Source organism: Populus alba, chromosome 8 (assembly GCF_005239225.2).
Source record: "Populus alba chromosome 8, ASM523922v2, whole genome shotgun sequence".
NCBI classification, from domain to species: domain Eukaryota; kingdom Viridiplantae; phylum Streptophyta; class Magnoliopsida; order Malpighiales; family Salicaceae; genus Populus; species Populus alba.
Window position 1 is genome coordinate 6,446,781 of NC_133291.1, and position 27,328 is coordinate 6,474,108.

Consider the following 27,328-nt stretch of genomic DNA (forward strand, 5'->3'; position numbering starts at 1 on the left):
AAAAGAATTGTGTTAAAGCTAAACGAAGACTCAAGTGAGTGGCTGTGCTTCACTGTAAAAAACAAGAGATAAGATGAACTCATAAATATACGATATCTATCGTGATGACACAACTAGTCTTTTAAATTTTTTTTATCATTTTTGTGGAAATAAAAATGAATACTTGTAAAAAAGAAGACAATTATCTAAAATTATAAGAAAAAATATATTTTTTCTGGTCAAAATTATCTCTCACTCTTATTATTATTATTATTTTGTGTTCTGTGGTTTATTGAATAAAAAATACATGCAATTAAAACAGAAATTAGAATTAATTTGGAAAAAGTGGTGAAAGACGTATCTCAGAACTCTATTTTTTTTTTCTCTATATATTGTTTATTTACAGAAATATGTTTTTTTGGTTTAATAAGCGTTGTCTTTTGAAAAACTAAAACAAGTAATCATTAATATTATTATTCAAAAACTATAGTATTATTTGAAAACCTATGTCGGTTGGATAATCATTTAAATATCATTTGACTTTTAAAAATCAACCCTACCTGTAAAAATGAAATAAAATCAAGGCCATAAATAAAATAAAGATAAAATAGGTTGCTGAGATTAGCTCGCGCATGACCCAAAACTAAAAAGCCCATGATCATCTAGGTATGAAAGACCAAGGTAGCGTACCTTTATTTTAAAAAAATAATAATAATGCATAGTGTGTTGTCACTTGTCAGATCCTGGATGTGTATATTTCAAAACAACGCCGATGACAGATCACCCACTCACAGCGTTTTTGAGCCCGTCAGAAACCAAAACTTTACTGTAAACTAACTGGTTTGATTCCCAGCGCCAAGCTACAGGGTGGAACTTTTTTTTTTTTCAACGCAAAATAAGAGTACAAATGTTGTTAGTGTTTTTTTTTTTTTTTTTAGCACGAAGAGAGTCTTTAATTGTAAATTAAAAAATTTATATATATATATGAATTTAACAAAATAAATAAAAAATTTTACATGATAATTAATAATAATAAATTTATTAATTTCAAATAAAGATTGAATTGAGAAGTCAAGATAAAAATGTTATTTCTTATAATAAAAAAGAGATTGAGTATATATTTTAGTTTGAAAATTAGCCTCTAAAATTTTAACCTAGTAAAATTAAATTTTTTTTTATCAATTCAAGTATTAAATCAACTCCAAAACTTATTTTTAATAATGCGAGAGTTCTATACAAAGTTAACTTAAATAAAATATCAAACTTAAATCAACTTTTGTATTAAATTATAAATAAAAAAGAACAAGGTGACCAGAACACAAAGAAAAGGAAAATAAGAAAAAGAAAACGCCATGTATAATCATTGCAACCTATAGCAGTTGATATTTTTCTTGTGTGTTGTATTTTTATTATTATTTTTAATATTTATTCATCCCATAATGACTCGCTTGTTCATGACTTACAATATATATTTTTTTTATTGAACATTAATTTTATAAAATCAAACTATAATTATTAAACAAAAAGCAAACATAACAAAAAAAAATGTATTAAGAAAATCAAGGTGGTTAACTCTGTTCATGTAAACAGTGTTTTCACCCCACTTTTTTTATGTTTTTTTTATAATAACTAAAGTCTTGAATCAGAAAGGGAAAAAAAAAGAGAGAGAACCTTGCAAATTATTCAACCGTTTCTGTTAACCGCCGTGAACTCTTCCTATCAATTCCTGTCACTCAGAACAACAAAATCGACGCCGTTTCACCTCGCTCCCCTTTTCACTTTCCCGCGAACCTTCCACAGGATACCCCCCACCGGGTCTCCTATTAAAACTCGGGTCAATTTTGGCAATTCAGAAATTCAATAAACAAATAAAAGAGAGAAATAGAAAAAACGTTTCTCATTGGATGCGAATCCGTATCTACGCTTCTCTCGCCCTGTCTTCTCGATACACACAAAAATCCGCCCTTTCAATTTCTCTTTTTTATTTTTACAGGGTCAGGGTTTCTTAGACGCGTTATCTTTGATTTTTATTATCTTATTAAAAAAAAAAAGAAGGGAAGTTACCAAAGCCCCTCAATAACCTCTCAAAATTACAAAATCTTCCTTCCACTTGTTGAACAAGTTTCTAGATAAAGTATGGCTAGGTTCTTCTGCTCTCTCTTCTCTGGTAATAAATTTAATTAATTATTTCACACTGTTTGCATAACTTCGCGTGTTATTTCTCTCTATTCACTCTCTGTCCTTCAAGTTTCTATTATTTTTTGCTTGGATTTACTAAGTAAGCTTCTTCTTTTTTTATAATCCGAGTAAGCTTAATGGAAGACTTTTCTTTGCTAGTATTTGATTATTGGACATTCACGAGGGTTTTTCTTTTTAGTTCTTATTGAATTGTGTATTCGATGGGGGAGTAGATATTTTGTTTCTTTTTTTTTTTTTTTTTTTTTGGGGGGGGGGCGGGATTTTTTTATGAATTTGAGATTCTTTTTTTGGTGGAGTTGTGGATTTTAGTATTTTGTTGCTGTGCACGTGTTTAGGCTTTTCTCTTAAATTAGTTTGAGAGGGTTTTTTTGGTGGACTTAATAATTTAGTCCGTGTGTAGGATTGGCTCTTCTTTGTTAATTGTTTAGATATCCTGATTTTTTTTTGTGTCATTGAACTGCTGAATTGGCTTCTTCTTGTTTCGAAATTATTGGGCTTTGTATTTTCTTTGTCCTTATTTTTTTTGCTGGAAGTTCTAATTGAAAAATTGAAGAGTATATTGCTGCTTGATATTTTCTTTATAACTGCGAAGTATTATTTCTGTGTTCAAGATATGCTAGTTTAGTCTCGTTTGGATTGGTTCCTACCTACTTGGTCAATGCTTAAGATTTATGTATCCATTTCTTCAGGAGCGGCAATCTTGGAATGGTTATGAATAATGTTTCCGGACATGAAAATGCGGAAACTTATTCGGTATTTATCTTTGCTGTTCTACTTTTTTAAAAGAAACAAAGTCAAATTAAGTTTGGAAAGCTCTTCATGAAAATTGGTTTCTTTTTTCTTGGCTATTTCTGATCGTTTGTTGACATTTTCTCATGTCTGGGATTTCAGATTCAAGGAGCTGAGGTAAATCCTATTTTGACAAGTCCAGCTGTTGAGCTAGTTGAAACCATGTACAACGAAGGAACCCCTGAGTTTGTTGCGGATCAGGGCTTGTTTTATCCTGCTGCCACTGAGTATGGTTACTACTGTACAGGTAATTTTTACCAGTCCTGTTTGAATATCTTATTGTGATGCTTTATGATATGATGCCTTATTCGTTCTCTGTATTGATTGAACGGTGTCAGGATTTGAGACACCCGTCGAATGGGAGGACCATCAAAAGATTTTTGGTGCAGATGGTCCTGAAATCCAGTATGCGGTGAGTGAATTCTATCTGTCTCTCTCTTCTACTTTTGTGTTCGCATATGCTTCTGAATTATGTTCTGATATTTAAAATGTCCAATTTATCTTTTACAGGGTGCACAAACTGAATGTTTACCTTATGTATATTATGCGCCTAGCTATGCATATGCACAGTATCCATATAACCCATACAATCCTTACATACCCGGTGCTATGATAGGAGTTGATGGCCCGTATGCAGGGGAGCAACAATATTACACAGTTCCCACTTATCAGGACCCTGTCTCTTCATCTGGCTACATTCCTGTTGTTGTTCAACCAGAAGCCTTCCAAAATGGTTCAGCAGATCCTTTGTTAGATACTAGCATAGCACGCAATAGTAGACCTGATGGGAAAAGTTTAAAGCATGGCATTTCTTCATCATCTGCAGCCTTTGCTTGGAACCCCCCTAGACCTGCTTCAAACCAAACCAATTCTTTGAACAGGATATCTGAAGGGCCAAAGGCTAATAATGTTGGACCTGTTAAGCAATCACATGGAGGTGTTTCTTCTGGCAGTATTCTTACTCAAGCTTCATCACATGTCCTTCAGGTATGATTTCTTGCATAATTAAGATAATATTTTGTGATTTTCCTTGTTCCTTGTAAAGAATGTAAGCTGTTGGAAAGTTGCTTGTTGTGTTGAGTTTGCTGTGCTAGGACATCTCATGTTGGTGTAGGCTAGATTGGTTTATAATATCGATGCATTTTGGTGGTCCCTTTCATCAGTTATTAATTACGTCTACAATGGACTGTTGTTCGATTTTGCTGAGAATCTTTCAAAATGTTTCTACTTTACAGGGTAGAAGTGCTTCTGGCCCGATGCATCCTATTGACAACATTTCAAACAGTAAAGTCCGATCTCATCAGAACCAATTAAAAGTCACTCTACCTGTCAGCAATGACTTTTCTAATTTTGGATCAAGTGCTTATGGCCGAACCTCAGTGGATAAACTTCGATCTAAGTTTCATGCTGGCAGAACTCTCAGTGATCTGAATGGAAATGCGGAGCTGTTGGGTGAGCAGAATCGTGGACCTAGGATCAACAATTTGAAAAACCAACCGGCTGTTAAAGCCTACACAACCAAATTGAGAGATAGTAATGGGCTAGGCAACATCGTTATACAGACTGACCAGTACAACAAGGATGATTTCTCAACCGATTATGCAGATGCAAAGTTTTTTGTAATAAAATCATATAGTGAGGATGATGTGCACAAGAGCATCAAATATAACATGTGGTCATCTACGCCTCATGGAAACAAAAAGCTGCACAGTGCATTTGAATATGCACAGAAACTAGATTTGGGAAGACCTAGAGGCTGCCCTATCTTTCTGTTTTTTTCTGTGAGTTCTATGTTAATGGATACCTTTTTGTTTTTTTTAACAATTGTCATTCTTTTCAAACTGGAGAATGGAGGAGACCTATATTAATTGTGTGATGTCTTCTGCACCCATTGTTCCCCACTGATGCAATCTTGTCTTCATACAGGTTAATGCTAGTGGTCAATTTTGTGGTGTTGCAGAGATGGTTGGCCCTGTAGACTTCAATAGAGACATGGACTTTTGGCAGCAAGATAAATGGAGTGGGAGTTTTCTTGTTAAGTGGCATTTTATTAAAGATATACCAAACTCAAGCTTTAGGCACATCATATTGGAGAATAATGAGAATAAGCCAGTGACTAATAGCAGAGACACTCAAGAGGTATGGTGTGTGGGTTTCTTTTTCGTTTTGGCTGGTGTTTCTGCACACCTTAGTAAATGTTAGTCCCTGTCCAAACTGATACTAAAGCTCCTGCAGTTGGCTATAGGATATTTTTATTCCTCTATAATTCTTTTTATAGTGGCTTTGTGGGAACCAGCATGAATTTTCTATTATATATGATACGATAATCTCTGTATTATTAGTTTGTAAAAGTTTTAACTCACTATCACGCCATCAAAAAAAGAAAGAAACAGAATCTAATTTTTATAGTCTGATTGTTATCTAATTTTTTTCTCCTACTGGGTAATGATTTTTGTTTTGTTTACTAGGAACCCCTTTCCCCTTGGTTTTATGTAAATGCAATTTGCTGGTTATTTCTTCTGATTGGATTTCTATTTGTCGCAGATAATGTATAAGCAAGGTTTAGAGATGCTGAAGATGTTCAAAAATCACCCACTGAAGACTTCTATACTTGATGACTTTGTGTACTATGAGAATCGTCAGAAAATTATGCAGGAAGAAAAGGCCAGGCTTATGTTTAAAACCTTCCAATCCCCATTGTTTGTACCAGCATTAAATCCTGCCCATGAACTAAATGGTCTTGTGCAGCAGTCACTGAACAAAGATGATGATATGACTGATCTTAACAGCTCGAAGAAAACTGAGGCAAACAAATATGAAAAGATTATGAATCCAAATTATCATAACAGCTGGAAAAAAACCGAGACAAACAAAGATGAGAAGATTATGGATCAGAATGAATTTAACAGCTTGAAGAACACTGGGACCTCTGCCACTAAGCAACTTTCTTCAGATTCAAATGTTACCATTTCAAGCAGGGATAAAGATTCCGGGCAAGATACAGTGGATGCAGAAGATGATAACAGACCTGTGTTAAAGATCGGCTCACTTGATATAAACCGGACACAGGTGGAATCTAATCTCTCACCAAATGCTGCTAACAAATCTGCTGATATTGTCACAGTAGGATCAATGCCTGTTAAAGTTAACAGAATTGCTGAATCTTCTGGTTATCTAACAGTGGGTACTATCCCACTTGATCCCAAGTCTCTAAAACTGGACAAAGGTGTTGCTTTTGGTAAACAGTGGTCTCAGTGCTGATGACATTGGAAGGTTTGCCATTGACTGGGTTTTCTTGTTGAGTTTTTTCTATAAAATAGTTTTGGCATAGCGGATCACTGTAAAAACGAGAATGGAATTATAGGGATGTGGGCTACAGAAGTTGGAAAATTCGAATTGGTTTGGTCGACTTTTGCTTTCTTTTGCTTCCTGCCCCCTTTGATTTACTTTATTCAAAGCCCTTGTTTGGATCTACTAATTATATGTTTTGAATTTATTTGGGGTGGGAGGTGCTGCTTTAAAAGGAAAAATACCATGCAACCTTAGCTCCTTCCTTCAAAGATACAAAGAATTCTGTCGTGCAATGTACGTTTGATTAAATTTGAAATTTGTTTGTTGTTGCTGTGCCTTCTGCTTGAAATAAGACCTTTTGAATTTGAGGAATTGCCGCAGGTTCTCTCTTTTATGATATGGGCATAAAGTGAGGAAAATGTCAACGGGAACCGATTTTGTAAAATTTGTTCTTGAGAATAGAAAGTTCATAAACTAGCAGACTCAAAGCCCTGGAGTTTAATTATGGAATGGACAGATACAAGGGATGTTAATAGATTGAGATTTTGAGATCTGCTTTGCTTAATCTCTTACAACAAGACACGTTGATAACAATCATCATCAAGTATTCCATTGGTTTAGGTAAATACATCTTCATTTCATTCGTGTGGTTTTCTTCTCGTTAAATACTGTTCTGGTTGAACTTCAGGTCCTCAGCTAGCTATTCGCTTCAAACTTCCAAGATAAAGGTATGTCATGCTCATTGTAATTTAATCAATAAAAAAGGCTGGCTATTTTCTAATAATTGGAAAATGCTGCACCATTGCGGGTTGAGAGCTGAAATATTTGCCCCTTTGATATATTTCAGAAAATTGCAGCTCTAACCACCTTCATTCTGACTTGAGAACACGATTGAAGAGCAAAAACAAAAGAACTTCTACATGTTGATGTATAGTTTCATGATATTAGATTTTATATGACTTTCATTATTTTCTGAATGAGTAAGGATATATAAAGATTTTTCCTTGGATCCTTATCGGTGAGTATCTTCTCTTACTTGTTATTGGAGATTCTCATCGAGTGTTCTCTATGCAATCAATAAATCAGTGGCATCTCGTTGGAGAATACCAAAGTTGTTTTTGACTCCATTGAAGAAGGTTTTGAAATCGGGGTGTCCATCCCTGATCTTTTGTGTTAGTTGTTTAATTATTTGTTAGCTTCTTTGCCAGATTCCTTGGATGGGTTGTTCTATGTATTTCAGTAGGGCATTTTTCATGTTTTGCTCATCAATCAGTATTAATTCTCTCTTAATTACAATGTTCATGAAGTAGCTGATGGTTTGTTCCCAAGCTCTCTGTTCACCAAGAGCAGACGTATTTTTGTGATTTATGTCATTTTTACAACGAGGTGTTTGCCACCAGCATCAAACAATCTGAATGTTGCCACCAGCATCGTGTTTTCACCCACGAAAAATAAAATAATTATTCTTGTCGATTTTTTTCACGAGATATCTTATAAATCTTGGAAACTCTTCATGTTTTTTTTTTTTTTACCCATAATGATCAATGCATTTTACTGCTTTTCTCATCTCTAATTATCAATAGATAGAGCTGTTATCTTTCTCCGCAAGGTTGTAGCTGTTATCGTGTAGAAGGCTTTGGCTGTTAGTGATTGGATATGCAACAATTGTCTTTCTTTTATCGCTTGGTTCTTTCCGACCAAGGGCGCCTAGTGTCAAACTCATATGGAGCATGTGATGATTTGAACTTCTGAGATTCCAACTTGGGAGAAAGAAAAACCCTACAAGTCGGCAGCTCAGGGAAGTAGCGGATCAGAGAGAGAAAGAGATGTAATTAATTTCACAAGTGACGCTGGGAGGTTAGATACACTTGACACTCGTCAAGGCCCACGGAGGAGCATGCGTTTCAGCCTCTCAGATACAGTGGCCACAGCTACCTACCAATAAAAGAAGGGCCTACTCTTCGGCCTATTGCTTGATTCGGACAAAAGGATACAGCCTTCTTAGATGATATGAGTTTGTCTTTTTCACCAGAAAGGCTTTGTCATGATTCAAAACCTGAAAGTATTGAGTGAGGTTCAAGTTTTGTGAGAAACAAAAAAACCCAAGGATGGGACAAAATGTTCACTTCTAATGATTGCTGTTTTGGACAAATGCTCAATCAACTCTCCTTGGCTGACCTAATGCAAGAACATGAACACGGAATTGCTGTATTTTCTTTCTTTTACCGGCCTGTTCTTTGGCAGTTATATTTGGTTTTTCATGTTTTTCCCCCCTTGATTGGACCATGATTGTCATTATGGCTCAAGGGCTCAAATTTCTGCAGGGGTGGAGTGCGTTGTTGTAGGCCCGAGTTTGTTTACACATCGTTTTAAGTACTTTTCCACTGTCCGAAATCGGAATCTAATCTCTTCCTCGGTAAAGTGAATGTCGAGATTAAGGTCCCCGAGAATTTAGTGTGGAGTGATGAAATGAACCTAACACGTCAAATTGTTATCAAATCATATCACCGCTACGCTATCTATCAATTATCATCATGATCCCGCTAAGGATATACATTTTATTATCTTTTACAAGTCATGTTTCTTTTTGGATGTGTATGTAATGCCAGCCATATACGGGTCCACTTCGAGTAAAATATATTTTTTTTTCTTTTTTGTAGAATAAGAAACAAGTTTTGTTAGAAGAAATGCCAACAACATGTTTTTCATGGTCAACATTTCTTCCCTCTCAGGACCGGAGTAATTATAACATAGTTTTGGGAGTTTATCAAGGTTTATTAATTAGTCCTCATGGTTCATAAACTATGTATTCAATCTCTATATTTATAAATACAATTATACTCTTATCCGTTTATCCATTTCATATTATTTATTTTATTTTTGTTTAAATAAATGAAAAATGGGAGAAAACAAGTAGATGATATGAAAAGATTGGTGAGAGGAAAAAATATCGTTTGAAATAAAATACTACTAAGCTACACTTGATCAACTATGGCTGAGAAATTATTTAATATTCTAGAGATAAATTAATTTATTTTGATTATTTACAGGTACTAGATTATAATTAACCCGTGAAAAGTGAGGCGCAGCATCTTCCACAACTTTTGGCTTTATTAAAATAGTATTAAAATATTTACATTCATATCTTTTGGCGTGTGAACATGTTTTTTTTTTCGGCTTGACTCACTCTAGATTAATTTTTGTGTATCTAAATTAAATTTTAATTAGAATATTATATAATAATTTGGTGTGTTTAAAGAAACTTCTTGATCGCTATACGCAAACTGTATTATTTTTTATATAGAAATTTTTAGGTGTTACTAATGCATTTTAAAAAAGTAATAAAAATTCAACAACTCATATTATAGATCCGGCCAACTAAATAAGTTGGTTTTATTTGAACCGTATTGAAAAAAAAAAACAATAACAAATAGAAAAAAAAATTATATATATATATATAAAAGAAAACTCAATCAACGAGGACCAAAACAAATAAAAAAAAAAACGATACATTGTTAATTTAGATTGAAAAATAAAATTAAAAACAATAAAACTGTTATAAAAGAGTTTGAGACAAAAAAAAATTATAAGAATAAGAATCAAATTGAAAACGTCAATACATGATAAAAAAAAAATAAACATATATGGATTTTTCAACACATTTTTTCATATGAAAAATCATAAATGTCACTTGAAAAAATTATGCACACAACCAATTAAATAAATCACAAATCATTGTGTAGATAAATAAATACAAGTAATTGACAATAAAAAAATATAATTGTAAAAATCATAATACCAATGTAAATTAAGATATTTAATATCACAATACGAGTTATTTACCTTTTTATGTTTAATGAATTTGTTTGAGAAAATCAATTTGCAATAGAAATTGACACAAACATAAAATTTATTGGATGAAATAGAAGGAAAAAAATACTATGCAAGGTTGTACATATTAAAATTATTATAAAAAATAAATATTTAATCTATATAAAACATAAAAAAAATTAAAGATTAATCATACTAACCTACAAAAAAATTAAACACATCCAATATAATTAAAAAGTAATTATTATTCAACAAAAGCTGAAAAACCCAAAAAATCATTGAGAATAAATATTAATTAAAATATAAATTTAAAAATTATTTAAAAAACATATAAAAAGCCATTAGTACAAAAAAAACAACTATAATAAAGCTAAGCATCGTCATGCCTGATAAGCCAAACATGGCTCTTGGCCAAGTTAAGAAAGGCGCCCACGAGCCTTTTTTTGAAGTTTAGCGGGGTGGATGACGTACCGTCTGCCCCAGTTGATTGGAAACAAAAAAAAAATAATGCATAAAAATCTTAGAATTTAACTATTAGTGTGACAAAAAAAACATATAAAAAAGCCATTAGTATAAAAAAAATTAAAAATTAAAAAAACAAAATAAGGCTAGACACTACTAGGCTTGATAAGCCAAACCTAGCTCTTGGCTAAGTTAAGAAAGGTGCGCATGAGCTCTTTTTTTAAGTTTATTAGGGTGGATAACGCAATGTCCGTCCCAATTAATTAAAAAAAAAAAAGACAATTCATAAAAATCTTAGAATTCGACCTCTATTGAGACAAAAAAAAATACGGTTCTTTTTTTTTTTCCACCCCAAAACCCATTCTAAAGTTAATTTTGACCCAAAACACCTTAGAAACCTTATTAAACCAATTCATAACCTAAAAAAAAAAGGGAAAAACAAACACTCCAAAACCCGAAAATCAACCCAAAATTAAAAATCTTTTTAAGGCCAAATCTATTTTTTTTAGGTGTTTTCAAGGTAAAAAAACACATAATCTTTAACCCCCTTATCATATAGAACCTTTCGACACAACAATCAATTATTTTGGTGGCCAAAATCTTGCTTATCTACAACTTTCTTTCTCTAAACCGGAATCCGGCTACCATCTTTTTTTGTCCACCTAAAAAGAACTAAAAAAGAGAATATGAAATTTGATATCAAAATATATTTTTAAAAAATTACAGAGACCATTTAATCTGATAACTTAAAAAGATGAAGGACTAAAATAAATATTTCAAATAAATTGCAACCCTAGCATTTATTTTACCTTTTTTTATCAGTATAATTCTCTGTCTTTCAATTTAACCCTCATCAAAAACTAAATACAATTCAGCTTTAATTAAGGTTTAAAGTGATTCAATTATGCAAAATAAAAATAAAAATTGGGATCAATTAATTTTATTTTTAAAATTAACTATAATTCACAGTGAACTTCGAGATCAGTAAAAATATTGTCAATGTTTACCTCTCCTGCTTTAGTTTTTGTTAACAACAACAACAATATACATCTAGGATGACAACGTAACAAGCAAAACTCAAGTATTATAATTATGAATTAACACCGCTTATCAGATGCTAGTGTGTATCCGAATTCCGACATGCATGCATAGAGTCAAAGTACAATTCATAAAAGATTATGGTACAGAGTTTAATTGCTAGTTAATTAAACCACACCGCAATCTGTGCTCCAATAATGATACGAATACGCACAAGGATATATTTGTTTATTAATTTGAGGATAAATTATTCTAACATGCTATCAGCTAAGCTCACGAAAATATACACACCCATACAAGGAAAAGCATAGAAAATGGACACCACCGCAGAGATCAGTGAAGCTACTTGGATGCTTCTTTGTAGCCAGCTTGTCATGGACTGGCACCCTCTCTTTCACAGTCACAGAAGCAGACATATAACAATACATGCACACACACACACGAAAAAGCACCCCTTTATCGGTTCTCTTTCTCACATTGAAAGCCAAGCCAAAAGCTGCTTCTTCTTCCTTTCCCTTGCATTTTCATTTCTTTTGAGTTGGTAGATATTCTACATTGCATCTACTTTGGATCCCTTTAGTTTACATCAATCGCACTATTTATTTATCTGTAGAAAGTCTCTCCTTTTCGTAGGCTTGTTTATTATATACAAGTTCTATGTCTGTATTTTTGCTGCGTAGCAATGCCCTTTTCACTCCCTTTTGACCCACATCACCATCAGCATCAAATCCACAGTGTTCCCTTTTCAGGTCTTTATATTCGGAGCTTTCCTTCCTGCCCTTCTCTGTGTCCAAGATTCAACATTGTTTCAAGGTAAATATTTAGTTCTCATAAAATGGTTGTCTTATTTTTACCTAAGTTTTTAGTAAATACCTATCATTTTAGATTCACGCATTTGTGGCTTGTTTGGCTAACTGGGGAACACATCTATACTCAGTTTTCATTGATGTAGTGCTGTTTTGTTTTTTGATTCTTGGTTGTGCTTCAAGTGCACAGATTTGACTGTCTTGTGTCGTAGTGATAGATTTGTTTGATTAAGATGATCTACCACATCCATCTAACAACTTCGCAATGATCAAGTTGATTCCGCTTATTATTTTGTTTTTGGGTAAAAATCCTCAGGTTGTCTATAGGCCTACAAATCAAGCGAACATTATTTGCATCTGAAACACAACCGTAAAGGCAACTTCTTTGTCGAAAGCTTCGTGTTTCGGGCACATAGTTAAAGCAAAAGGAGGTGATTTACTGCCTTGGTCATAGAAGAAGTCATGGAAGAGAGCTTCGTGCCATTTCGCGGAATCAAGAATGATCTTCAAGGGAGATTGAAGTGTTACAAGCAGGACTGGACTGGTGGTTTCAAGGCGGGCTTCAGGTATCTATTGGCATGAAGGATCAACTATGATATTCAAATCATACCGTAGGATTGTGCTTTAAACGTGGTCCAGTGTGAAAGTTCCTGGCTGTTTCGATTGCTAGTTTTTTTTGCTGAATTTTGTCTTAAAGTAACGGTGCTAGCTCGGATTCTTACTCACATTTGTTTTAGGATTTTGGCTCCGACCACGTATATATTTTTCGCATCAGCAATTCCAGTCATTTCATTTGGAGAGCAGTTGGATAGAGATACAGGTAAACCATTATGCTCCAATTTTAAAGCGAACTCTCTTCATACATCTGTCTGGTAGCGTATTTATCATGTTCTTACTTCCTTTTATTGACAGATGGGGTTCTCACGGCTGTCCAGACCTTGGCTTCAACTGCATTATGTGGAATTATTCACTCCATTATTGGGGGTCAGCCTTTGCTGATCCTTGGAGTGGCAGAGCCAACTGTAATTATGTATACATTTATGTTCAATTTTGCTAAAAACATACCTGATCTGGGATCAAAGCTCTTCCTAGCATGGAGTGGATGGTAATGTCTACACTCCTGGCTGCAGATTGGATCATTATTTTCTTCTCCTGAATCAACATTTGAGGCCTTTATTAGTTTTAAGTGTGCTTGCCTTGTGTTAGCACTTAATGGTTACTCTGATGGGCAGGGTGTGTGTGTGGACTGCTATCTTGCTCTTTCTGCTGTCTATCTTAGGAGCTTGCTCAATTATTAGTAGATTTACTCGTGTAGCAGGGGAATTGTTTGGCCTTCTGATTGCCATGCTTTTCATGCAGGAAGCTCTAAAAGTAAGGAAACCAATCTTTTTTCTTTCTTTGTCCTTCTATGTTATCAGCTGAGCAACAGAATTGACTAAAAGTACTTTAATTCTAACGTGACTAAGAATTTAGTAAAACAATAACATAACTTGCAAAAGATTTAGTTTTTCAATTGCTGATTTATTTCGTTAGTTTCTGTTATTTATACAATGCCTCCTACCTTACAGTTTTGCTGAAGTTTTGATTTATATGTGGTTTGTTAGGGACTTGTCAATGAGTTTGGTATACCTAGAAGAGAGAATCCAAAGTCAGTTCAGTTTCAACCTTCATGGAGATTTGCGAATGGGATGTTTGCTTTGGTACTATCATTTGGACTTCTGCTAGCTGGATTAAGCAGCAGAAAAGCTAGGTCTTGGCGCTATGGTTCTGGTAAGAACATTGAACTTCGAGTGAAACTTCCAGTCACCCCACTTCATGTCTGTATATCCAACACAAAAATATCAAAATCACCGAGTCGCTGAAATTATTACCGTTACTTTTTATAGGATGGCTTCGAGGCTTTATAGCAGATTATGGTGTGCCTTTGATGGTTTTGGTCTGGACTGCTGTTTCTTATATACCATCAGGAAGTATTCCAAAAGGAATCCCAAGGCGTCTTTTTAGCCCCAATCCATGGTCACCAGGCGCATTTGAGAACTGGACTGTCATGAAGGCATGGCTAATCGATAGAATTTGCAGTTTTCCCATCTTCTAGACACAAATGTCGTATTAACATTCTATTTTGTCAACTTAACAGGATATGCTAAAGGTGCCAGTTCTTTATATAATTGGAGCTTTCATTCCAGCAACAATGATTGCAGTCCTGTATTATTTCGACCACAGTGTAGCATCTCAGCTTGCTCAACAGAGAGAATTTAATTTGAGAAAACCACCCTCTTTCCACTATGATCTACTTCTCTTGGGATTTATGGTACCTAAGAATTCTGCTCTCCTGCACACCACCCCTTTTGATTTACTTCGCTTCTAGATGACAAAAGTATGGAATTGGTAAATATTGAAAATTTTGTGGCAGGTCATACTGTGTGGTCTTATCGGAATTCCTCCATCAAATGGTGTCATTCCACAATCTCCAATGCATACTAAGAGTTTAGCTACACTGAAGCACCAAGTATACATCTCAACTATGCAACTAACTGTATTATTCTGCATTTCCATTCCTCGGCCTCTGACTGATAATTCATATTTGCCACCAGCATGAGCATCCCTAAAATTCCCAGAGATAAATAATGAAAAAATTGAAAATACTTGATCACATGGACATTCATATGCGCCAATCCACTGACAAATGCTTAGTTTTTTTCACACCAGTTCTTGTATGTAATATGCAGATACTTCGTAATCGACTTGTGGCAACAGCACGCAAATGTATGGGTAAGGATGCAAGTCTAGGGCAAGTGTATGACAGCATGCAAGAAGCTTATCAACATATGCAGACCCCATTAATTTACCAAGAACCTTCTGCTCGGGTATATTCACTTGTTTATTGTTTTGTAGATGCTCCATACATCAAAAGATTACTGTTGATGATCAAATTGTGTCTCCAATTGTAAGTATCATAGTTGTGAATCCGGCAGCCTAGGAATTTAAGATGGCAAATAGCAACCAAAGGTTTAGGAAATTTTGAGAGACTGAAATCATATTGAGATAATTTATGCATAACCTTTTTGCAGCAAAATAATCGTGGTTCTTAAATGTTTTTCTCTGAAATACGATTGATTAGTATGGGCTCACTATTAAAATGCCTACACTCATTGGCATGTTGCATGGGCAGGGATTAAAGGAGTTGAAAGAGTCAACAATTCAGATGGCAGCAAGCATGGGAAATATTGATGCCCCAGTGGATGAGACAGTATTTGACATTGAGAAGGAGATTGATGATTTATTACCAGTTGAGGTGAAAGAACAGCGGCTCAGTAATCTGCTTCAAGCTATAATGGTAGGAGGATGTGTTGCAGCCATGCCTTTCATTAAGAAGATCCCAACCTCAGTACTATGGGGTTATTTTGCATTTATGGCCATTGAGAGCTTACCGGGTAATCAGTTCTGGGAGCGCATCTTACTGCTGTTCACTGCTCCAAGCCGGAGATACAAGTAGCCACCTGGCACCACTTTCTTCTCCCTTCTTTTTATCTCATCCATCTCTCTGATTTTCTTGGAAAATAACTAAACTCTATTCTTTTGCCTCCTCGTTTTTTTACCTTTTCAGATTGCTGGAGGAGTACCATACCAGTTTTGTGGAAAGCGTACCTTTCAAGACAATTGCGATATTCACAATTTTCCAGACTGCTTATTTGCTTGTCTGTTTTGGCATTACGTGGATTCCAATTGCTGGAGTTCTTTTCCCTTTAATGATCATGCTTTTGGTTCCTGTGAGACAATACATTTTGCCCAAGTTTTTCAAAGCAGTGCACCTTCAGGATTTGGATGCCGCAGAATATGAAGAAATTCCCGCTTTATCATTCAGTCTAGCAACTGTAAGCTTTTTGTTCTCTCTCTCCTTACAAGCAGTTTAAGTCGGTAGCTTTTATCGCCTTCATATCTGACTCACGTTAATATTTGACAAAACGAAGAAAGCAATTGTAGTGTTATTACATGAGTACATGTCGTTTGTCGATCATGTGTATTCAACTATACAGCCCTGTTGTATTTTTAATGTAACTGAAGTTTTCGACAGGCACAACGAGGGGTCAATCAGTTACTCATGGCAACTTACGTTTCTTGCATGTTTGATTGATTGTTTGATATCAGGAGGCGGAGATGAGCAGGGCAGCTTCATTTGCAGATGATGGAGAAATTTTAGATGGGATCATCACTCGAAGCAGAGGGGAGATAAAACGCATGTGCAGCCCCAGAGTACCAAGTTCAGATGCTACAGCATCAAAGGAATTCAGGAGCATTCAGAGCCCACGGTTTTCCGATAAGGTGCATAGCCCTCGAGTTAGTGAAGTGCGAGGGGATTGTAGTCCTCGATCAGGTGGAACTGGAAGAGGACCATTTAGTCCGAGAATCGGAGAATCAAGATTATCAAATTTAGGAAAAAGTGGTTAGAATTAAAAATAATAATAATAATAATACAGGCGGGGATTTTGAGAGGGGGGGGGGTCAGATTTCCATCAATTAAGCAGTCAATTGATGGAACTCAAAATTGTTCTGTTCAAATGAAGTGTTATCTCTTGACCCCAAAAGGTAATAATCAGCAACGACACATTTATCCTTTAGGATGTCTGCAAGCAATTTGAAATGCAAATTGTGCAGAAGCAACAAGCATTATCCATCAGGATCTTATTCTCTGGATACTAGAACGAATCTACCTTCAGACTTTTCTCAGCTTGGGATGACGATCCATTTCCATTGCAGAGATACACGCCTTGCTAAACAAATCAAATTTAGCAGGCTACTACATTTTAGCTTGGAATGAATGTTTAAAGAGACTTAACATTAGTCTGAACCATCCACGGGCTTGTAAGAGTGCGGCTTGCTTTGCCTTTTGAGCTTCTAGTCCCACACGATCCAAGGCTAAAGCTCATCATAACCCACCCCTCAATTCTGAGTTCTCGTGCCTTCCCTGCACGTTATCAAGGCATGTCGTTACTACTTGATGAAGTAACTTGGGGTGCATTTGTTCCGTGGAAAATGTTTTCCTGGCTATGGATTTTTTTTCGAAATAAATAATTTCTTACTGTTTAGATATATCAAGAAAAATATTTTCCTATAATATGTATTACTTCTCATTTGTATTTTTTAAATAATGGTAATAAAATAAGAAAAATTGCAATATTTGTGATACTAATAGTAATGATGGTAGACTGGTAGTATGGTTGTTATGGTAATGATAACAAGAACAGTAATGATGGAATGGTAGTTACTTTTTGTTGTTGTTGTAAGGATAGTGGTATTTGAGAATTATGACAAGATGGTGATAAAATAATAATTATATTGATAATAAAATGGTGATCAAGCATTATGGTGGAATGACATGAAATAATGGTTATATAGTGATTATATTTATAATGAGTGGTGGTTGTATTGGTGGATGGCAGTAGCTGATAGAAGGCGTGGTGTTGATGAATATTATGAAATAGTAGTGCCAAAAAAAAATCCCCTCTATATATATTATTTTATTTTATTTTTGTATCCTATTAAAAATATAATTCAACTATTGTACAAGCTCATAAATATCTTAGGGGCTTTGATAAGGATGCATGGATTATTTGCTGGTCTTTTTCCTAGTTTTACTTTTTTATTAAAAAAAGATATTCAATTAACTCTTAAATTAAAGCTTACGACATTTTAATTGATCCAAGTGAAAACAGTAGAAACAAATATGTTGTAAGAGAATTTGATTTAAAGTTTCCGGTTTAAAAACTCTCTTATCCTCACAACTTGATCGATGTTTATATATATATGATATAAGAGTCGCCTCACCTTATCACTTTCACACATAGCATGCACCTTTACAATTTTCACACATAAATCTTGTTTCCAATCCAATAAATTCGAGTGAAGGAAAATCCACTATAAATTTCCTACCATAGCTGTGATTAGCTAATAGCTGTTTCCTTACTCGTGTGGCTATACCCATTTGTAAATATCGGATCTTTCACTGTAGATTTCCATGTGAACTGCAAGTCTTTTACCATTTATTGTTTGTTTATGGGCAGCATCGTCTTTGAAATTGCAAAGAGAAAGAGAAAGAAAGAAAGAAAGTAAAGAAAGATACACTTAATAAGAAAACCGCATGCATAGCCAGCATGGAATCTTTCCATTTATGCAAATTCCATTAAGCATATGGTCCTCTAACACTCGGAATATTGATGACGACTAAGAAAAAAAACCCCTTTCTATCTGATTGACAGCCTAAAAATTCATTTGAATCACCAACTGTATCCTGGGGCCCGTTCCTCTACTTCAGATTCTGAAGAAACATTAAATACTCTTGATCGTTCTACGACCAGACAGCCTCTCAGCTTCATAGAGTATGTGATTTATAAGTCCCCTCGCTGCACTGCAATCACGGGGAAGACATCAAACTCATTCCCATAAAAAAATTACACAACAAACTACAAGTCAATGTGCATCCTACAATCCAGCTTGGTATTCGACCAAACAAATAAACAAGGAGCTGTTTTGCACTCTAAATATAAAACAATGCAATTGGCATCTTAGCTGCCTAATCAAGTAATTTGCTTCTAGATACTCAATACATAGCAAGCGAAACCAATACTCAAACATGGACATATGGCATATTACATGAAATGAAACAAACACAAGAAGAAGCTAAAAATTAACATTGTGGAAAACAACGCGAATTTCAACTTACTCATCCTTCAACTTTTGAATTTTCTCTGGATCAGTCTCATGCTTGTTTCTTTTAAACTGCTGCCTCACCATATTGACAAGAAGCTCCGTGTTATGTTGCTGCCACGATAATTAAAACACAAATATTAACACATCGACTAAAAATTAGTAATAGAAGCTAATTGAAACAAGAAAATACTGATGTTGCCCCCCTTTTTTTTTCTTTTCATTCTTTTTTTAAGAAACCAGGACTAGATTCTTTAAATTCCATTGCAGAGAAGTTACTGCAAGGACAGGAAATTGCAAAAACCCACACGGGTGGAGTTACACACCAGATCAACAGCAAAGAAGAAAAAGACTAGATCTTAAAGCCTTAACATGCCACCTCTTATAGCTTGAACTTCACCCAAGGAGGATGGAGTGTCAAAACAACCACCGGTAGCAATCTAGGTGATGCTGATGAGTGCCATCATGGCCCATCTAACATAACTATACAACATACCAAAGTAAGACTTGACTCCCAAAATCAGTACCCCAATTCCACATCAGAGTACCACCATTCAGGGCATCTTGGATGACCAAAAAACAAATTTTTGGTTGACCTTTCATCAACAAACCTTGTAGTAGAGTATGCTCAAAACCCAACTATTATCCAAAACACAACTTATAGCCGAACAACAAAACCAGATGGTCTCTGAACCCCTTGCCTTGCTAACAAATCAGCCATGCTACTCCCTTCTAACAAAGTATGGAAAAAAACCACTTGATCACACGACTTCCTAAAAGACTGAATTAACAAAACCGACATGATATTTCCAAGGCTTATCCTCCGCTTTATTCAACCAGCCACCAATGATGAATCTGTTTCAACAACCAGTCTGTCACCAATCATCATATCTCTATTAATTGAGATCACAAGTGCTTTAAGTGCAGCTAGCAGTGGAACAAAATTAGAATTTATAATACCAGCAAATATTGAGAACGAGAAACTATATTTCAAAACCCCACCAACACCAGCAAGCCCAAGCTTGCCAAGCAACAAGCCATCTGTATTCAACTTCATCAATCCAGGATAATTGCACACGTAATTTCCTATCTAATAATACCATCCGTAAATCAAACCAAGTCAGAAGCGCTATATGGAAAGCCATCCATGGTTACTTTAATTAATCCAGACACGTAACACCTTTTAGAAAACTAACTCATCTGAGCAAGCCAAATCGACCACAGTGTAACATAGAACAACATATTTTCTCAGGAATTCTCTAAAACTAGAAGCACCCAGCCAATAGAGCATCCATAGACGGTGAACAACTCCATTGCATGCTTCATCAGAAACACAAACTGCTCCAAATCAGCCAATGATTTCGGAAATTAAAAATAATAAAACAGTCTCCACTTCACAGTTACTCTGACTTGCATGCATGGATAATACCTCCATTCTCAAGCTTAGAAGATGTCTAGTGTTAGCTCTAGAGGCCGCACAAAAGTTAGCACCTTAGCAGGAGCTACTCCGGCACAGTCTGACTTATCTAGCAGCTATGTTAAGTGTTGCTAATCTAATCAATGAGCTCAATTAATCAAAACATAAATAAGTAAAGAGAAATTATTTACTTGATGACCAATATATTTAGCTCGTCGAAGACATTCACGGTAAAGCTGTAATTAAAACCATGAAAATCAGGGATCTGAGTAATTACTACTAGTGTAGATCTAATTGAGGCAGAAATAAAATGATACTTAACTCTAATTACGTTGTTGGCTAGCTCAGGAGGCAGCGCAGTTTGCAATGACAGCATCGTTTCTTGAGAGAGAGAGAGAGACGACTGACGCGTGAACGAGCGAGTATTTCGATTTGCTGTCGAAGCGGTGAAAATGAAAAGGAAACTGCTTGGCGGTGCGTTTCTGGTGCATGTTGTTGCATTTATTGGGTTGTGTAAACTGGAAAATATAGGCCTACTTAGCCCATTTGTTGGTGGGCTTAGACTATTAGCTGGATTGTTTAGAGAGAAGCGTGTGTGTGCCTTTCGTCTCTTTCTCTGCTTCCCCTTCAGTGGCAACCCAACGGTGAAGGGGCAATAGGGCTAAGGGCGTGGTTAAAATAAAGTTGTTAAAATATAGGCCTAAAGTTGTTTTTTTTTGGGGAGGTCGGTATATCTTCTTGGTATGTTAATACCTAAATCTTCTTTCTCAAAAAAATAAAAATAAAAACTCAATCTTTTATTATAATAATGATGGTAAAATCCACTCTAATCTATTGCACCACTAAAGGAAAAAAAAAAAAAACAATCAATCAATTACACAAAAACCGCCCGTATTCTACTACATCATCGCACAATAAGGGGGAAATACCCTAACAGGGATGGAGACTCCGTAATGATCAAGACCCAGAACATGATACTAGTGGATCTTGGGTTCTGTAGTATACAGCATCCTATATGGTACAATAGTATTGGCAATAACCAAAACTACTAGTATGATTGCAATTACATCTCAGCAACCAACAGAGGAGACCTCCCCTTGACTCTCAGGCTGTCCTTCTCTTAAGCAATTTATAGGAGGAATAGTCACTGTTTCTTGAGTTCCATAGGCATTCCAACAAAAGGGATCATCCATCAATTCACCTTCTTCAGGGAGAAGCTCAACCTCTGATAGAATGATATCGGTGCAGGCTACTGTGTCACTACAAGCAAAGTGTATTGGCGGGGTTCTAACATCATATGTGCCCTTAATGTTCCTGTATGTAACGCCTGTGACATAGACAGCTGAGGTCTCATTTAGACAAGCCTTCGATAGGCAGTAGTATTGGTCTATGTTCATGCAGTTCCTAACATTCTCCATTTGGATGTTTTCAAAGTTTATGTCGGATACGCAACCCGTGCCGCCTTGCCATGTCTTGATCCTCAGTCCATTGTCTGATTCTTTTATTACTGAATTTCGGACGGTTATGTTCCTTACACATGCCTGGGAATTGTGTACTCCCAAGCTTCCAATGCTGCAGAAAACAGAGGGAAAATGCAGAGTTTTAGAATCTTGAACCAGAGTTAACTTGGTGTCAATCCCATATAAGTAAATTCAACAAGAATATGAAAATCATGTGGAACTTCATATTTGTATTTCTATAAGAAAAAGGAAAAAAGGAAAAACACATTCAATCAACAGGCCATGCCTCAATAGATAGTTTTCTCTGTAAAATTTTAGCAAAAATGCAAAATGGCATTTTGCTATGTGATGATCACGTCAAGGTGGAAATCAAGTTCTTGGCCAGGTTTTTTTTTCTTTCTTTCTAAATCAACTTTTTGAATTTCTTTTTTTGTGATAAATGATAAATACTTTTGTGCGTCGACAAAATGGTATTTATCAAAGACTGAAAAACTATCATATGGCCATCATGTTGTAGGGCCAAGCATGGCCTCAACTGTAATGAAAAGAGACCAAAAAATAGCTTCACACAGTGAACTGGTGGTTGGTATTTAAGACAACCATGGTATCAGAGAGAAGATTGTACCTAATCCCGTGACTGGGACCACAGGTGAGACCATCTATATCAACATTCGAGCATCCTGTCCCGATCGATATGCAATCGTCACCTGTTTAAGTTGAGGAATCCATTATTAGAAACGGCTTGATAGCAGATAATTAATCTGAAAAGAGAGATTATAAATAAGAATGCGTTGTTGTCTTTTTTTGTTTGTCGTACCGTTGCTAATGGAAGAGTCGTATATGCCAACAGCCTTGGTGTTCTCTATGTGAATCCCATCAGTATTGGGGCTAAGTTTAGGGGAAGATATGGACAGTTTTTCTATCAAAACTCCTTCACAGCCATCAAATTTCATATGGAATTGGGGACTGTTCTGGATTCTTAAGCCACTGACTGCCAAATTGGAGCTCATGAAAAAGCGAATTAACTGAAACAATTAACAAATTTGTAGCGGTTAAAGTATGGCGAAAGTATGTAGTGATTGATTCAATTTTTATCTAAATTACGTGGAGAAACTTTTCACTTACAGCAGGGCTATCACACGGTCCTTTTGATGTCGATCCATTTGGGCCCTGGAATCATATCATATAGCGACAGAAAATGTTAATTTGGTTCGATTACAGAATTAATGAAATGCTGACTTCATTCAAGAAATATTACCCTGTGAGGTTTGCAGGGTAGATCCCACCACTTCTCTCCATTTCCTTCAATGGTTCCTTTTCCAGTGAAAGTCATACCGTCAAGTCGATAAAACACAAGCCATTGCTTTGTGCTATCTTTTTCTGGCCAGCAATCCGGTCCATCCGGCGGCATCAGGTACCCATCCACCTATTCACATTCCAATTTTCTGTAAGCCACAGTAGACTAGACATGGCAAGGTTGTACAAAAACAATCAGAAACATAGATATAAATGTTTTACCTGAAACACAAGTCCTGGCTTGCATGGACCTGTGAAAATAGTTGAGGTGATCATGAAAGAATGACCTGAAGGAGCCAGAATAACACCAGATTCCACTCCACAAGCTTCTTTCCAAGCCTGCCTGAATGCATCGGTGTCGTCAGTGGAACCATCACCGACTGCCCCATAATCCATTACATTGAAAATGCAGCCTGAACTGGTATTTCCAGGATCGTTCGGATAAGGGTCTGAAGGGATTGAAGGAGGATTAGAAGGGGATGAAGGGGCAATGGGGTTTTGAGGATCCGGGGTATCATCAGGGGGTGGAGAAACGGGGGACCCTATATTGTTGGAGCTCTTGTTCTTTGGCTTATGGAAATGGTACCTTCCTTCTACATTGCTTGAATTGTAAAGCAGAAGCGACACCCCAATGCAAATGGCAAAAAAACCACGAATAATCTCCATGAAAATGAAACGAAGGATGGTAGTGTAGGCAGTGTGTTCTGTGAGAAATAAAAAGAAATCAAGAACTTTGTCAGTGTAAAACAATGACAAGTACAGCTTCTCACAGTTAATAAGTGAGAAGCAGCACAAGAGAGAATTTTTAACAGCTGCTAGGGGCCTCAAGAGAAGTGGAAAGGGGGATTGATTTATACTCCTGTAAAGGGACCAACAACAAATGGTTCTGATGTATATGGTCGGCACGTGTCATGTTCCTGTTGATTGAAATATTATTGTTTCTTTAATAACAGTTGGGAATTAAATTTGGAGGATTGGCCTTGTGTGGCAAATCTTGCAGAACGCGCTTGAAAGTTCAGTGGAAACCAATGTGTTCATCTAACCTTCTATTTCTGTCTGTCATGTTTTTTCACATTTTGTTTATTTCTATTAAAACTTAGAGGGGAGAGAGTAAAATACTACCAGATCGCTTGGCTAGGACACAATTCGCCGTGCTCTCAACGATACGATTAGTTTCAAGTGCACTTGACGACGAGACATTAATTATATCGTCTTAAGTAGTATAATCTCCCCTTCATTTGATATACAATACATGGTCGGTTTTCCTCAGTTGTTCTTTCCCCTTTCCAATAGAAAATCATTTGTTGTTTTTAGTTGCCTAATCAGGGAAAGGTAGGGCTGGGAGTTGCATCTTCGACAGAGCTAGCCTGTGAACTGCTTTGAGGCCCATATTTTCTAGAGCAAAGTGCCAAAAACAGTTGTATCAGGCTTGTGTTGCGTGCAGGGCTTCTAAAACAACGAGCAAGCATTCACACACAAATCCCTTTTTCTTCTTTTGGGAAAAATAAACAAGTTATGGAAGCAAGTCCTGTCCTCTACATGCATAGCCTATGGATCACACAGGAAACGTTTTATACTATCAGTGTGCATCCAGACTTTAAGCTGATTAGTTGCCATGATCACTGAAATCGGAGAGTTCCTCGTATAGCTATTTGCAGTTGATGAGGAATTAGAATTAAGCGGACTGTTCCAATTGAATAACTACATAGCCATTGTGCCTACGATTGAAGCCAGAAGATAAGATCCATGAGATGCGTATATATGAAAGGAATGCTAACAGAAGCAACCCAGCCTGATACGTGGTGTTAACTAGAAATTGGCTCTACATAAAACAAAAGGGTGATTTTGACCTTCCAATATAGGGCTTTAGCTTGTGTATTACTGTACGCATACAAAACCCTGAAGAGAGGGCAACAACTTAAACAGATTAATTCTTGATTGATTGTGTTTTGTAACTAACAAGTTAACCACATCTGCCAAACCCTTATTAGGACAGTTATTTTAGCCGTATCTTGAACACCGACAATCAACCTTCTTACGCATCGCAACGCTATTCTATTTTAGTTTATGATTAACAACTTGTTAGGTTTTTCTATAATTGTATGACATCATTAAAGGACTTGTATTCATCCCTTTCATGTTAAACTAAAGAGGCCGTTTGTGTTTGTTTTTGTATTTGTAACCGGGTTTAGAAGCATTTTAAGAGTGTGTTTAGTTTAAAAAAGTATTAAATTGATGGTTTTCTGATATTTTTTATGGTTTTAATGTGTTAATCTCAGGAATTTTAAAAAAATATTTTATTATATTTTCAAGTAAAAAAATAATTTTGAAAGTCATCATATGTAACATAATATAAATATATATAAAACATCAGAATTTAATTGGAGATATCACATTCTCTCGCGGAATTAATTCCAATTAAATAAGGGCAAATAAAGATACCACATTCATCACCATACATGCATGATTTCATGTGATCCCATTTATTGTTGATCACCTGATCACTGCTCTTTCATTAGGTCAAAGAGAGAAACAGAAAAGGAGAAATTTCTTATTACACCAAAACATAGTGTGGTAGCATATGAATGTTGTGGCTTGAAGTGAAGTGAAGCGAATCAGTACCGACTCTCGTGACTCTTTGTTGTTTTCTAGCTCTTTGTGGCCAGTATAAGCAAGAAACATGTAGCAGGTCCACGACAAGAGAATTAAACCATTCACGGGTGAATCCAAAACCTGTGGTTCAGAACGAAAAAAATTATGGTTGCAGTCTCTCTCGCGAGTGGACAGATCGACTTGTAAAACTCGCGTGACCCATTTTTTAAACACACCTTGACAAGTAATTTTAGATTCACCACGACTAATGTTCATCGCTCGCATCACCTCGATGGAGTTTACTCCACGTTGGCAGCTTGTAAGTGGGCGATTCCAGGTAATCAGGCTGCTCCAAATGTTAATCATGTAGCAAGTTGATGACGTGTTCAATGAATGTGAATCGGAAGACGGGTTTACGGCTCTTACAGAGGTTAATATTTGTCGGTGAAAATGGGAATTTATGGATTCAAGAACCTCCGTGTTTGTCTTAATCTATCACGTGCGTGCTCTCACGGGATTAGATTAGAGGCTAAAAAGTCGAGATTCTGTGATTTGGAATTTGGGTGCACTTTTTGTACATGATCCCTCGAGCATTGATGCTCGAGTTTGTGGTTTAAAGTTGTGACACGTAGCATGTCCTTTTTCTTTTTCTTTTAATAAAAAGAAAACTGTCCTTTCTCTATTTCACACCCCACGCTCGCTAAATTATTTGCCTTGGTGGGTTCAAGCAGGGAGCCTGTTTATGTGGGCCTTGTCTTCAGCAATCACCATACCATTTCATCAGTTTTTGCGGAAAAAGTTATATGATTCGTTCACGGTTCGGTTTTATATATACTTAGAATTGAAAATAAATATGAGCAAATAATTCTTTTTTTTAATTCAAGTGAGATTAATTTATATATTTTTTAATTAATTTTTATAAGTTTTAAATTTAATAATTAAGTAAGTTTTTAATTATTATTAATATTAACAACCACAGTACTTAAACCTAAAATCATATAAAAAATAAATATTTTGATTTTAAATTTTTATTTCTAGAACACCTACTTATAATAGAAAAATAAATTTTTTCAACCTGTCGTTGAGGATTTAAATCCCAGACAGTCTATCTGAGAGTTTTAATGAGATGTCGGCAAAAATAGCATTACATTCTTTCAATGTTTAAAGAATAATAGGTTTGTGACACGCGACACTTTGAATCAAAAGCCATCGGTGATGTGTTTTTTTTCTTTTTTCTTTTCTGTAATGACAGGTTATTTATGAAGCTTCAATGCAATTTAAAGTTCAATTAGGATCGCGATTCACGAGTTGGCTTTTTTTCCTCGCTGGTCAGCTTACATATGCATAGAATGTGTGTTATTTGCACTGTATGAACATAAATATATATATATATATATATATATATATATATATGAAACACCCAAATAATAAATGAATCATATATTGCAGCAGGTATTAAATAT

General features: G+C 35.6%; 4 protein-coding genes across 8 annotated transcripts; 2 read left to right on the forward strand and 2 right to left on the reverse strand.

Annotated features, from left to right (window-relative positions):
• The first annotated feature begins 1,993 nt into the window (after positions 1 to 1,993).
• On the forward strand, positions 1,994 to 7,265 carry LOC118062416 (YTH domain-containing protein ECT4). Of its 4 annotated transcripts, none has more exons than XM_035076151.2 (8): positions 1,994 to 2,146; positions 2,868 to 2,931; positions 3,070 to 3,214; positions 3,306 to 3,379; positions 3,478 to 3,954; positions 4,203 to 4,748; positions 4,894 to 5,106; positions 5,512 to 7,265. In XM_035076151.2, the coding sequence occupies exons 2-8, from the start codon at positions 2,884 to 2,886 to the stop codon at positions 6,226 to 6,228; spliced, it is 2,220 nt and encodes a 739-aa protein (XP_034932042.1). In that variant the 5' UTR covers positions 1,994 to 2,146; positions 2,868 to 2,883; the 3' UTR covers positions 6,229 to 7,265. The 4 variants fall into 4 exon arrangements, with proteins under 4 accessions (XP_034932042.1, XP_034932044.1, XP_034932040.1 ...); XM_035076149.2 differs by having other exon boundaries at positions 2,144 to 2,257; XM_035076153.2 differs by lacking the exon at positions 2,868 to 2,931 and having other exon boundaries at positions 1,995 to 2,146.
• Positions 7,266 to 11,923: 4,658 nt separating this feature from the next.
• LOC118062417 (boron transporter 1) lies at positions 11,924 to 17,086 on the forward strand. Its single transcript, XM_073410937.1, has 13 exons — positions 11,924 to 12,402; positions 12,712 to 12,961; positions 13,133 to 13,215; positions 13,308 to 13,500; positions 13,628 to 13,766; positions 14,000 to 14,165; positions 14,282 to 14,448; positions 14,533 to 14,706; positions 14,809 to 14,904; positions 15,125 to 15,262; positions 15,568 to 15,887; positions 16,003 to 16,270; positions 16,545 to 17,086. The coding sequence occupies exons 2-13, from the start codon at positions 12,858 to 12,860 to the stop codon at positions 16,842 to 16,844; spliced, it is 2,148 nt and encodes a 715-aa protein (XP_073267038.1). The 5' UTR covers positions 11,924 to 12,402; positions 12,712 to 12,857; the 3' UTR covers positions 16,845 to 17,086.
• A 1,432-nt stretch (positions 17,087 to 18,518) lies between these two features.
• Positions 18,519 to 21,117, reverse strand: LOC118062418 (uncharacterized). Of its 2 annotated transcripts, XM_035076156.2 has the most exons (4): positions 20,840 to 21,002; positions 20,709 to 20,753; positions 19,117 to 19,214; positions 18,519 to 18,801 (listed from the first exon to the last, which is right to left on the reverse strand). In XM_035076156.2, exons 1-4 carry the CDS (start codon positions 20,891 to 20,893, stop codon positions 18,723 to 18,725), a joined length of 276 nt encoding a protein of 91 aa, XP_034932047.1. In that variant the 5' UTR covers positions 20,894 to 21,002; the 3' UTR covers positions 18,519 to 18,722. The 2 variants fall into 2 exon arrangements, with proteins under 2 accessions (XP_034932047.1, XP_034932048.1); XM_035076157.2 differs by lacking the exon at positions 20,709 to 20,753 and having other exon boundaries at positions 20,840 to 21,117.
• A 176-nt stretch (positions 21,118 to 21,293) lies between these two features.
• LOC118062420 (polygalacturonase At1g48100) lies at positions 21,294 to 24,101 on the reverse strand. The gene is made up of 6 exons (XM_035076159.2): positions 23,496 to 24,101; positions 23,236 to 23,403; positions 23,103 to 23,147; positions 22,795 to 23,002; positions 22,603 to 22,684; positions 21,294 to 22,089 (listed from the first exon to the last, which is right to left on the reverse strand). The coding sequence occupies exons 1-6, from the start codon at positions 23,937 to 23,939 to the stop codon at positions 21,588 to 21,590; spliced, it is 1,449 nt and encodes a 482-aa protein (XP_034932050.1). The 5' UTR covers positions 23,940 to 24,101; the 3' UTR covers positions 21,294 to 21,587.
• Positions 24,102 to 27,328: the final 3,227 nt, after the last annotated feature.

Bases quoted from the DNA above. Each gene is read 5' to 3' on its own strand.
- LOC118062416 (XM_035076151.2), top strand. From the start codon at position 2,884: ATGGTTATGAATAATGTTTCCGGACATGAAAATGCGGAAACTTATTCG. The intron at 3,215-3,305 runs GTAATTTTTACC...GAACGGTGTCAG, and splicing joins GTATGGTTACTACTGTACAG to GATTTGAGACACCCGTCGAA. The intron at 3,955-4,202 runs GTATGATTTCTT...TCTACTTTACAG, and splicing joins CTTCATCACATGTCCTTCAG to GGTAGAAGTGCTTCTGGCCC.
- LOC118062420 (XM_035076159.2), bottom strand. From the start codon at position 23,939: ATGGAGATTATTCGTGGTTTTTTTGCCATTTGCATTGGGGTGTCGCTT. The intron at 23,003-23,102 runs GTAAGTGAAAAG...TAATTGTTTCAG, and splicing joins GACCGTGTGATAGCCCTGCT to TTAATTCGCTTTTTCATGAG. The intron at 22,685-22,794 runs GTACGACAAACA...CAACTTAAACAG, and splicing joins CGACTCTTCCATTAGCAACG to GTGACGATTGCATATCGATC.
- LOC118062418 (XM_035076156.2), bottom strand. From the start codon at position 20,893: ATGCTGTCATTGCAAACTGCGCTGCCTCCTGAGCTAGCCAACAACGTA. The intron at 20,754-20,839 runs GTTAAGTATCAT...TTTTAATTACAG, and splicing joins TAGCCAACAACGTAATTAGA to CTTTACCGTGAATGTCTTCG. The intron at 19,215-20,708 runs GTAAATAATTTC...TTATCGTGGCAG, and splicing joins CTAAATATATTGGTCATCAA to CAACATAACACGGAGCTTCT.
- LOC118062417 (XM_073410937.1), top strand. From the start codon at position 12,858: ATGGAAGAGAGCTTCGTGCCATTTCGCGGAATCAAGAATGATCTTCAA. The intron at 14,707-14,808 runs GTACCTAAGAAT...ATTTTGTGGCAG, and splicing joins TACTTCTCTTGGGATTTATG to GTCATACTGTGTGGTCTTAT. The intron at 15,263-15,567 runs GTATATTCACTT...TTGCATGGGCAG, and splicing joins ACCAAGAACCTTCTGCTCGG to GGATTAAAGGAGTTGAAAGA.